This window comes from Aegilops tauschii, chromosome 7, assembly GCF_002575655.3.
Source record: "Aegilops tauschii subsp. strangulata cultivar AL8/78 chromosome 7, Aet v6.0, whole genome shotgun sequence".
In the NCBI taxonomy this organism is placed as follows: Eukaryota; Viridiplantae; Streptophyta; class Magnoliopsida; order Poales; family Poaceae; genus Aegilops; species Aegilops tauschii.
Window position 1 is genome coordinate 621,553,699 of NC_053041.3, and position 12,022 is coordinate 621,565,720.

At 44.9% G+C, this 12,022-nt stretch overlaps 2 protein-coding genes across 2 annotated transcripts; one reads left to right on the plus strand and one right to left on the minus strand.

Annotated features, from left to right (window-relative positions):
* The first annotated feature begins 557 nt into the window (after positions 1-557).
* On the plus strand, positions 558-2,905 carry LOC109787077 (amino acid transporter AVT6E). Its single transcript, XM_020345635.3, has one exon. It carries the CDS (start codon positions 1,027-1,029, stop codon positions 2,500-2,502), a length of 1,476 nt encoding a protein of 491 aa, XP_020201224.1. The 5' UTR covers positions 558-1,026; the 3' UTR covers positions 2,503-2,905.
* Positions 2,906-4,074: 1,169 nt separating this feature from the next.
* Positions 4,075-11,730, minus strand: LOC109787078 (U3 small nucleolar RNA-associated protein 21 homolog). The gene is made up of 19 exons (XM_020345636.4): positions 11,441-11,730; positions 11,044-11,071; positions 10,851-10,951; positions 10,112-10,315; positions 9,781-10,024; positions 9,083-9,258; positions 8,596-8,678; positions 8,442-8,514; positions 8,129-8,194; positions 8,002-8,044; positions 7,590-7,729; positions 7,204-7,416; positions 7,038-7,122; positions 6,663-6,957; positions 5,796-6,051; positions 5,172-5,385; positions 4,813-5,030; positions 4,585-4,740; positions 4,075-4,368 (listed from the first exon to the last, which is right to left on the minus strand). Exons 1-18 carry the CDS (start codon positions 11,567-11,569, stop codon positions 4,591-4,593), a joined length of 2,718 nt encoding a protein of 905 aa, XP_020201225.1. The 5' UTR covers positions 11,570-11,730; the 3' UTR covers positions 4,075-4,368; positions 4,585-4,590.
* Positions 11,731-12,022: the final 292 nt, after the last annotated feature.

Consider the following 12,022-nt stretch of genomic DNA (forward strand, 5'->3'; position numbering starts at 1 on the left):
GGCAGGGCAGAAACGCCAGCGTGTGCGGCGTTGCTGGAAACACCAAAGGATGCGGTGTTGCTGCCCAGATATGAAAGTGGCGTTTGAAGTAGCTCGTTCACATCTGCCACTTATTTATTTATGAAGAGGAGCAACACAGGCTAGTTCGACGGTTGCAAATGGAGCGGAAACGCCACGGCTTATGGCGTTATAAAAAAAGATCAGATCGTGAAATAAATTTCCGAGGAGTTCATCGTGTGCTGAAGTTTTCTGACAAGGTTAAAATAGCGAAGGAGGCCACGTAAGGAGACAGCAGCCACCGCGCGGGCCCCACCCGTCGGTGACCGGCGGACAATCGGATCGGGGGGAGATGTGCTCGGCCGGCGCTTCCCACGTGCCCAGCCCCGGGCGACAGAAGAGAGTGCCTCTACGTCTACGTCTACGGTCTACCCTCCTACCCGCGTGCTACAGTAGCAGCAGACGGACCCGCTGTCCCCACCTGCCAGTGAGGCACGGGTCCCACGTGGTTGGTGCGCCCAACTTTACGAGTAGGAATGAACGTAAATCGACCCGTAGCGCTGCCTGGCAATGCATACTCTTCCTTCCTTCCCTGAAGAAAGGGAGGCAAGAACAGGGGAGGGACGGACGGAGAGCTCAGATCTCCTCCCCTCGATCCCAAGCAATCCACCAATCCGCCTACCATCCTCTTGCCTCCCGCCCTGAATCTGACGCTCCGATCTCGGCGCTAACGAAGCAGGCGGATCTTCCCGGCTCCGCCCGCCCAAATCTCGCCAGGAAGAACCGAGATTTCCCTGCGCGGCGGCGGGCGGCGTTCGCCAATGCCGGCCGGGTCCACGTGAGGTCTCTCCGGCTGGGACGGCGGGGGCCGGGATCTTCGCCCCGATCGAGCGCGGTCCGGTGTTCCTGGAGGAGCGCTAGATTGGGCGTGAATCTCCATTTTTTTACCCCTAATCTTGGCTGCGGCGGAAGGATTTCTTTGCCGCCTTCCAGTCCGTCGATCCGCCTCGGGCGGGCGCGCCGGGGACCATGGTGAACTCCAACTACTCGGCGCTCCCGCTGACCGCCACCGCCATCGAGCTGCAGTCCGCCCACCCTCCTCCGCCGCCCAAATCCGGCGCCTCCGCCAACGGCCACGCCAAGCTCACCAAGCAGGACTCGTTCCTGGGCGAGGTCGAGGACGACGACGCCGATGCCACCCCCGGCGAGCACGACTCACTGCCGCTCATCGGCGACGACGGCCCGGCGGGTCCCCCGGAGGGCTCGGGCGTCTCCGGCGCGGTGTTCAACCTCGCGACCTCCATCATCGGGGCGGGCATCATGGCGCTGCCGGCCACCATGAAGGTCCTCGGCGTGGCCGTGGGCCTCGTCTCCATCCTCGTCATGGGCGTTCTCTCCGAGGTCACCATCGAGCTGCTCGTCCGGTTCGCGGTGCGCTGCCGCGCGCTCTCCTACGGCGAGCTCGTGCACCGCGCGCTCGGCCGCCCCGCCAGCGTCGTCGCGCAGCTCTGCATCGTCGTCAACAACGCCGGGATCCTCGTCGTCTACCTCATCATCATCGGGGACGTCATGTCCGGCTCGCTCAAGCACATGGGCGTCATGGACCAGCTCGTCGGCCACGGCGAGTGGGACAACCGCAGGCTGCTCATCCTGTTTGTTCTGGTGGTGTTCCTCGCCCCGCTGTGCGCGCTCGAGAAGATCGACTCGCTGAGCCTGTCGTCTGCCGCGTCGGTCGGGCTCGCCGTTGTTTTTGTGGCCGTCTCGTGCATGATCGCGGCGGTGAAGCTCGTGGAGGGCAAGCTTGCCGCGCCGAGGATGGGGCCGGATTTTAGTTCAAGGGCGGCGATCCTCGACCTTCTCGTGGTGATACCCATCATGACCAACGCCTACATCTGCCATTTCAACGTGCAGCCCATCTACAACGAGCTCAAGGAGAAGACGCCTCAGAACATGTACAATGTCAGCCGGATCTCCACCGTGCTCTGCGTCGTCGTGTACGCGCTGACCGCCATCTCGGGGTACCTCCTGTTCGGCGACGACACCGAGTCCGATGTCCTCACCAACTTCGACAAGGACCTCGGGATCAAGTTCAGCACGGTGCTCAACTACATTGTGAGGATCGGGTACATCGTCCACCTGGTTCTCGTCTTCCCGGTCGTCCACTTCTCGCTGAGGCAGACGGTGGACTCGCTGGTCTTCGGCGAGCTCGCGCCCCACAGCAGGAAGAGGATGCTCTCCCTGACGGTGGTGCTGCTGGCCCTCATCTACCTGGGTTCCACCATGATACCCAACATCTGGATGGCCTTCAAGTTCACCGGCGCAACAACGGGGCTGGCATTAGGTTTCATGTTCCCCGCCCTTGTTGCATTGAGGCTGGACAAGGAGGGGGAATGCTTGGGGCGCGGAGAGCGGCTCCTGTCGCTTGGGATGCTGGGGCTGGCCATCGTCGTCAGCGTCGTCGGGGTCGTGGGGAACGTGTACAGCCTGAGGAGCAAGTCTGAGTGAGTGATGGATGGATCATCAGGATGAGCTATATTTGTAGGGCTTATTATACCCAGGCTGTATTACCACTTGCCAGAATACAATAGTTAGCAGGTACACCAGTTCCAGCTGAGCTGCTGAGCAAAGCTCATCATACTATACATTTTCTTCATCTACAGGGTTGTTTCATGGGTGATGGCTGACATGTTGTTGGTGGGCATTCTTGTACTTTTGGACCAGATTCTTTGATGTATTTTTTGATCTTCTGCTTATTCTTAGATATATATACATGTGTATCCTGGGTCTACTTTCTGATCGAGGCAGTGAATCAACCTTGGTTTTTTCTACTGAGGTTGTGTGCCTATGGTATGATGAAAGCTGCATTCAGAAAATCCACCTTATTAATGAATTTTGCATTCAGAAAACCTATCTCTGTGCATTATATGATGAATGTTGTTCAGAGAATGTATCTTTGTCATTGTCATCTGACTCTGGATACTCTTGCAGTATTTTTTTATGACTATCTATATTCTCACTGAAACAATTATACAGACAGATTTGAGAAAAAGTTTACTCTGATACATATGTTTATGTGGTTCATCTATTTTACACATCATTTTTCCAAGTGGGGACTGAAATTAAAGTTTTCTAATTTGAGAACCTTTGGACCAGATTCCTTTGATGTACTTTTTGCTACTTGTTCTTGTTCGATACTCCCTCCGTCCCAAAATAACTGTCTCAACTTTGTACAACTGTGTAGTACAAAGTTGAGACAGTCACTTTGGGACGGAGGGAATATATAACAGCTAATCAACCCGGCTTTTGTACTGAGGTTAATTGTCTGCCTATGATATGATAAGAGCTGCATTCATAAATTCTACTCCTTAGATTGTTAATTTTGTGGTCCTGAAAATCCATCTATGCGCATGATATGATGAATGTTGAGCTCAGAGAATGCAATCTTTCTCATTCTCATCTGCTGGAGCTTGTCATTTCAACTCTGGATATTCTTTTTTTTAGAATAACAGGGATGGCTCCCCGGCTCCATTGCAAGAAAGAAGCCTGAATAGTCAGGTACAGCACACAAGCAGTTCCTCCAGCTTATTACAACCAAGGTTCAAAAGTAAAAGCAGAGAAAAGAACAACTACAAGATGAAGATGACCCTGGAACACCATCCAGCCAGATAACATAGCACAGAACTCATCATCAAAACTACAAGATGAACATAGCTTCAAGTGTGGACACTGGGCTTTTCTTGCAGCATTTTTTATGAATATCCATATTCTCATCGAAAGAATTGTACAGAGAACCGAGACAATTGACTCTGATTTATGCGTGTGATTCATCACTTTAGATAGCATTTTCCAACATCCAATAGTCACCATTCTACAAGCGGTAGTAGTTGGGACTGGGATCAAAGTTGTTTTTACATGTTACCTTAATCCTCAGCTTGGAATCCATTTGCTTTTCAGGACTTCTCAATCTCGAAATGAATTTTATTATAAACAAGAGGGTGATAAGTTCTTCGATAGCGCACGCGAAAGTGGACTGGAGGGATTTTAGAAGTCAAAACACCGAAGATGAACACGGAGGGCTATCACTAAAGTAAAATGCTGAATAAACATTTAGGGGATGTTTCGCCTAACTGGCAACTGCGACATTCCCGAATATTTCTCGCTGAACAGTGCTCATACATCTGTATGTTACAAAAGAATACAGGAACAAAACTGTTACATCATCACCAGGAGCACAATCTGTGGTCATCTCTGTTAACAACACCGTATATATGCCTTGCAGCTTTTACCACGACGACGAAACGGTGAGGTACAGCAGAAGGGTACAACAGCCACATGGACTCCCAGGTATGCATTGATTTCAGAAATCGGGACCTGTCGACCACAAGGAAATAGGATATTTAGTCATTTAATAAGAGTTCAGAAGAAGCTGCAGGGAAAAAAAATCATTTTCTACAGCAATATAGTGTATCGGAAAAGCTCAACTAGGTGACGACAATGTTAGCGAATTGAGGTACAGAATATTTTCTAGCTCCAACTAAGTCTCGTATAACACTAGTTCATTTGGCAAATCGGATGAAACGAAATTACCTGCAACTAAAACTGCGAGTTGCTGAGGAATGTGACCATGCATCGCGAGCTCTGAAACATTTTGTCGATCTTCTGCCAGACCTTGCTCTGGACGTCTAGAAGTTTCCTCACTTTCTCCTGTAGCGTCGAGTGGCGCCGTATTGTTTCACCATGTATCTGTTTCCAAGGAAGATGAAATATGCTTGGTGACTCAATGGGTTTAACATGCCAATACACGTTATCACATACCTTCAGAAACAATTTCAGAACAGCTTGAACAAACTCGAAGTTGTTCCTGCAGGAAAGCTCATGAATGAAGTAGTCCAGCAGCAATGAGATGGACTGGAGCTCGGGTCTTGGTTCCTCAGACTCTTCCACCTCGTCGTCATCTATTATCTGTAGCATCCGTAGTTCCATATCTAAAGATGACGGAGATAGGCCTTTTAGGTATTCGGTGAACGCTGAATCTGCAAAACAGATTACAGGTCAGTGCTTACTATGAAGAAGATTGCAGCTTCTTAATAGTCTCATCAATAGACATTGAGAACCAAAATATCTGATGTTTATTTCCGCGTTTTGCTTGACTGAAGATACTAATAAATACTTACAGCTCTCAAGTTCTCCACAGGATTGTAACAGCCGACTGAAGTGGGAGGAGAGATCAGCCATCTTTTTATGACCTATGTCCTCAGTAGTGCTGCCGTCTGTTTCTTTACTGGAAGGAGGCTCAAACAATATCTCCCCAGAAAGGGATGGAACTGAGGGCAAGAAAAATGGCGCCTGCTCAGGTTTCTTAGGTGGCTCGATCGGTTTGTTTCGAACCTAAAGAAACAGGAATGTGATGGTGAGCACTTAACATCGAGCCAGGCTTATGCACAAAACAAAAATATCACTTAAATGAGTACTCCTTCCAGTCACAAATAAATGTCCTTTAAAACATTTACAGTCACCAAGCTTTGACGATCACTTCATATTGCACTATATTTGTCAAACTTACAAATTACGATATTACCAACCATTTTTTAATAGAAACTTACTATCATGTTTGTATGGATGGTCTAAATGTTCGTCAAAATGCTCAGTCAATAACTAAATAGATCTTCTACACACATTCTATTATATACACCGTCTAATTCTAACCTGAGAAACTAGCATAGTTAATGCAAGGTAACAGGATTCATTACTTTGCAGCAGAAATTTTGAGGATTAAAACAGAGACAAAAGTACATTACCTTTATAATGTCAAGATTTGTCAAGCTTTGCCATTGACTCCTTGGGAGTAATGAGAGTGTGATCATATTTGGTATTTGATGATCCATTATGACAAAAGGTTTAATATTAGATTGATTTGAATCTTGTGATTTTTTAATGGGTTCTTCCTCAGATCTTTCGGCTGATGAAACAGTTGGCAAAAGCACGTTCCGGACATGTTTACCACTTGCATAGCTATCAACATTTGTCGAAGGTGAGAACAAAGCTTGATTAACCCTGTCATAATTATTAAGAGAAGTATGAGCTTTATATATGAGCTAAATAATAAATTGCAGAACACCAATAAACTACGTATGTTTGTCATCCATAATGGCAGAAGATTATTAAGTAGAAACATAACAGGAGGTAAAAACACTATCAGTCTTGAGTTGCCTGTGCTTGCATTCAACTCTTTGCTTTTAGGGACATTCAACTTCATGGAAAGCAAAACTGTAAGTGTGACCAACATAAGGGCCAGAATGAACATGTCGGTAAAGTTTACGTTTTTCAGAAGCTGTTCCATGTGGCAACCAGTAAGCAGCAGCTTACAACTTAAACTATAAAACTAATTATATTGTCATACTCTTTAGCTCTAGCATAGTTTTATCAACAGAATGGAAATGAACATTTCAATAACAAAGAAAAGTGTTTGTCCAGTGATGAACTCGACTTCTTTTAGACGGTGCGGGTGGTTGGTTGGTTGCGTGCGACGGTGTGGAATTTTAGTTCATTATGTACATTGGTACAGTGTGGACTGAAAGTAGTATTTATTTGCCTAAATGAGATGTGCCATGATTAGCACAAACTACACCAGCACAGGGTGAGAACAATAAACAATGAAAGCCTACCAAAGATACACGCCATTTTGATCAACATGGGTGGTTGCCAGCACATCCATATTAGGAGACATAGAGACGGATGTTATAGATACATCAACGCGCATTGCATCTATCTGTCTTGCTAAACTGATATCCCATATTCTGAGCGTCCCATCCATACTAGACGAAATGAGCCATTTCCCATCCTCACTGAAACACAGATCAGTGATACGATCTGTATGTCCTTCAAATCTACGGACCATTTTCATCGATACTGTATCAAACAATACAAGCACCATATCATCTGCTACAGTAGCAAGAAGACCTGCCATAAAACAGCAACAAAAAAACTGTTAATCATCCATGTCATCCTACAAGGGAATAACAAAACATGTTGAATATTACCATTTGCCCGGTGATATGCAATCTTAGTTACAGATTTACCAACATTGAATTTGGATTTTAGCTTGCAACTTTTAAAATCCCAGACCTGCGGGAGACAAGTCAATATCTGAGTAATGGAATCACAGTTTAAATAAATTGCAACTGAAGTGCAACAGCGTCATCAAACCTTAATATCCCCACGGTATCCAGCACTAATCAGAGATCCATTTGTTGCATCACAGGCTAATCCAACAACTTCACCTTCATGTGCACATTGCAATGACAGCGAGCCATCAATGTAACTACCACGACTAATCCCAGATTGAAGGTTAAATTTTTCGATCCAACCACCTTCAGTGCCCAAGATAGTAAAATTACCACATGCACTTATAGTACAAGCCTGCCAGAAAAGAAAAGGAATTTCTTAAAGAAGAGGTAGGGATATACTTCTATCATTTTAAAGCCGAGTCTTGGTAGTCCCAAGAAAGCTTGTTCTGATCTAGCCCATGGTGAGAATTCAATACATTCTTATAGTATAAGGTCAATACATTCAGATTACAAAAACAAGCTTACCTTAATCGGTGACTCAGTCTCTGACGATGGTGTAAGAATATGTTCGCCTATAACAAAGTTCTGAAGACGCCATACATATGCCTTTGAAGTATCCATGTGGCATGTAACAACATTACACCAATCACGTGCACGTATCTCAGCTGAACAACAGTTGATTCGATTGGTAAATAAGCAATTTTATCTTTAGAAAATAACAGTTTGTGGTTTCTTTTCAACACTAGTAAAGGTGCACAGAATACTGGTACAGTGGTTTAATTATGTGTTAACATGGAAATAGTTATGCCCTTTGCACCAAGTATAAATAGTACAGATTGAAGATTATCATGGTTTACTACTTCCAGAAGAAATTACACAGATGGAAAAGCAGAAGAACATGATATGAACTTTAGTATTACAAGGACCTGAGAATTACCACAATCAAATGCAATAACTGGTTTTAGCTTTATCTCTTCCTCCTGCAGAGAAGAAGAAAATGTCAAAATTCTAATAAGGAAATGATGAAACGGAAGGCGATAAAGGAATAGTAATCAAAATTTTACCTTTACTCTAAGTTTTTTTGCTCTTTTTGCCACATGCCGCTGAGAAAGCTCTCTGCTTTGTTGATCCTGTCAAAAAAGTGTTACTTCAATAGGATTAAAAAACACTAAACATAAACTCATTTTGCTCAAAAAGGAAAAAAATAACCTGACAAGAAGACAAACATGCAGGAATTCAGGGTAAAGACAAGTGTGCGGCGTGAAGTGAACATTATTACTTCAATAGCATTTTCAGAGGACCAAAAAATGCAGGAAATGACAACAGGTGTGCCAGCGTGCTGCTGTAAAAATTTATGTTACAAAGGTTATGAATTACCTGAACAACTGAGAAAAGACGGAAGGCACGGTCTTGACCAGCGGATAAGATGGATTTTCCATTGCCATAGAATCTAACAACAAAATAGACTGACTCACTAAAACATAACCGAGACAAAAGTAAAGACACAACAAACTTGGAGGGCATTTGTTACCTTATGCACCGAGGTGGAGCGCTATGCCCACTTCGAAATCGTAACAGACGAGCATCTCCTTCATTATTATCAAATATCCACATCTGGCATAGAGTATATTAGATTACTACTTTCCAAATGTAAACTGAAATAAGGTGTTGCTGCTAACTTAATGTGATTGTCAAAGCAAATATCATCTCACACCAGTGTTGACTTTGTTTTTCTTGGCTGATTTAGTTACTTATTAACCTGCTGCAAAGCTCGATTCAGTACGACGATCCTTATATGCTCCCCCCCCCCCCCCCCCCCCGCCCCCAAAATAAGGCAATGCGGTATAACTAGAAAAAAAGGGAGATGATGTCCTATGTAACAGGCTAAGCACTAGGTCCCACAACATGCAGCAGTTTTTGACCTTCCATATGTTACAGCTCAACAGCTAACAAGATTTACAGTTCTTGTCCGTCACTATCAATGATGTGAAAAAAGAAGACAAGAAAACCGCACTTACTTTTATTGAATTATCAGCTGCTGAGCTCATCAAAATAGGTTCATTGGCAAAAAAATGAAGTGATACAATAGAACCATCATGGGCCTCCCTAATCACAGAGTGCAGCCTTCTCTTCTCAAGATTCCAAATGCTAATAACACCCGAGGAACCTCCAGATGCTAGAAGGGGTTGACCATCTGGCGGACAAAGCAAATTTGAGAAAACTAAAACTTAAGCTTGGCATGTAGGAGCATGAAAATGTGTATTACTAAAATAAAACAATGCACTTCCTGTTTCAAACAGGGAGAGTCAAAGCTATCTATAACCATGAAAAACAACTTGGTGGCATAAAGCTCTGTATCCGTATTTCCACAATAAACTACACAGGCTCTAGAATTTTATTCAAGTATACCAAATATCATTGTTACTTAGTTTGAACTAGGACGCTAGTCAGTAAAGGTTTTATCGACAAGTCAAATCTCCAAAAACTTAATATAAAGAAAATATATAAAGCCAAAAGGAATGTCTCAGCTAAATTTCCTGAACTGGATCTCCAAATTAATAAATTTGCATCATAAATACGATATAATCATAATCACAAACCTAAGTTAAGGGCTTGAATAAACCAAGATTTGTTTGGGAATTTCATCATTGTCACAGGATGAGCAAACATGAATTATAAAAGGTTATACACTGTATATCATGTCAGATAAAATCACCTGTTCGAAATGACAGGGCAGTTACAGCACCCCGAATTTCATGGTTGAAAGACATCAACTCTTCATCATATCGTATATTGTGAACATGAATCGATCCATCGGAGCAACCGACTGCAACCATATCCAGAGCAGGTGAAGAAACACAACAACGTACTGATGAATCCCAACCCTTAAAAGCATATACTTTTTTCTTTGTGCTGATATTCCACAGCTGCAAGGGTCCTTCTTCACTACCAATAATGACCTGATGTATCAATGATAAACAGACTTGTCAACATGCACAAAATTCGGAAAGCAAACTATCTCCAAAGAAAACAATAATTGCAGGCACCTTATTTAGGTAAGTATCCGGATGCATAATGCAGGTTGGAGTAAACTTGTCTCCCAGTGATATGTTTCCAACAGGCTCATTGCTTGGTTTTGCCCCTCTGAAGGCCCAGATAAATATATCACCTTTAATATCTGCACTGAGAATATACTCTCCAAACAGGTACAACATGTTGACCTTTTCTTCATGTTTAGTAAAGGTAACCACCTGATTTTTGAAGAGAAAACATAAACATGAAGGCCTCAATACTTCAATAGTAGTTGATGGACATGATATAGTGGGGTCTGGATAACGAGCAGATACTTTGCTCCTGGGTGCATTTGGTCCCAGGGTTTCTTTTTCAAACAAGAATTTGCAAATTTGCAGAAGCATGAAAAAGTTATATATGTAGATCGTGGTATGATTGATGTGTCCACTTGCAAAAAATGTACATTCGTGTGCTGTAAAAACAAGGAAAAGGAGCTAATATAGGAACTGAAAGTGCCCAAAATTTATCTTTTTTTGTAGACACATAATCAAACATGTTGTTTCGCAGAACATTACAAGTGCACCTATTATTCCCCAATCAACATCTGATTTCACAAAAGATCTACAAGTACATCTGAGACAATGGCATTTTCTGTTCAGGAACTCAATTTTGGAAGTTTGGAATAAGTAGCCAACAATCATTTCATTCACCAGGCACCACACACTTAGGGTTGATACACTAATTCAGCTATCCTAAACACAGCAATTCCCTTACCAGATCGGTCCGTTTGAAAACCGCGATATCGCTTCCATATGCAGCAAAGGTGTATTCCTTGAAGGACGCGAGAGCGCGGATCTTCTTGGGCAGTTGAGGTCCTTAAATCGCAAAGAAAGTTCACGCACCATGAGCGGGAGAGAAAAAAAAAACACTGAACAGAAGAAACCGAGATACTGAATAGCAGGCTCACCGGCAAGGACCAAAGTGAGCTTGGCACACTGCACAACAAGAAGAGAAAACAGCGTGATTAATCATACCACAAAATGGAAGTCGTTTGCATCAGAATTGTATGTCATGCCGTTGAAAACGAGAGAAGACAAGTACAGTAAGGCAGGGTTAATAATATGAACACAAAGCTCGACCGTAGGCGCAAGTCACATTAACCCCGGTGTGGCGAGCAACCAGCAGGAATTGAGCGCTGAACTCGGCATGAGCTCCAGACAGAAGCTAACACATCGCTGCCTCTGGTATTATCAACCCTAAATACTGACGGAGAAACGAGCAGCAGGCTCCTGCGAGCTCCCTGGCTACGACAACAAGCCACTCCAGCTTGCGGCGGCGATGGGCGGGCGGGCAAAGACGCTTACGTTGTAGACGTGGAAGGCCTTGCCGACGCTGACGGTGACGAAGGTCTCGGTGCCGAGGCGCTGCAGGGAGAAGGGCACGCCGCCCGTGGTGATGTACCCGATCGCGCGGAACGGCTCGAAGATCCCCATCCCTCCCCCGGCCGCGGCGAACGTCGAGGGCTTCTCTGGTCTGGAGCGGGGCGGGAGGGTGCGCCGGCGGCGAGGGTTTTAGAGGGGGTTTGGGGCGGCGGCGCGAGGAGGAAGGGGGAGCAAAGGGTGAGCGAGGCCGCGGTAGGTCAGTCAGTTTGGGTGGTTTTGTTTGGGCCATGTGGTGGGTTGGTTGGGTGACTTGGGTCCAGCTTCCCTTCCCCGGTCCGGTCCATCAGGGTGTTTTGGGCCAGACCCGACTGTACACAAGTATTGCAACAAGTTTTTTTTCTCAAAAAAAAATCTGCTTAAAAGAAATCCTTTTTCCGCTCTAACACACATACCCTCCCTCGCACATGATGAGTTTATTTTTGGGCAAGATGTATCTCGTTCATGGAAAGCAATACCCATCCCCTAGCACCATCCTCTTTCTCTCCGGCCGCACAAATACTACCC

Coding starts and splice junctions, on each gene's coding strand:
- LOC109787077 (XM_020345635.3), top strand. CDS start 1,027: ATGGTGAACTCCAACTACTCGGCGCTCCCGCTGACCGCCACCGCCATC.
- LOC109787078 (XM_020345636.4), bottom strand. CDS start 11,569: ATGGGGATCTTCGAGCCGTTCCGCGCGATCGGGTACATCACCACGGGC. Junction 8,045..8,128: donor CAAAAAAACTTAGAGTAAAG/GTAAAATTTTGA, acceptor TCTTCTCTGCAG/GAGGAAGAGATAAAGCTAAA. Junction 7,123..7,203: donor GATACCGTGGGGATATTAAG/GTTTGATGACGC, acceptor TGTCTCCCGCAG/GTCTGGGATTTTAAAAGTTG.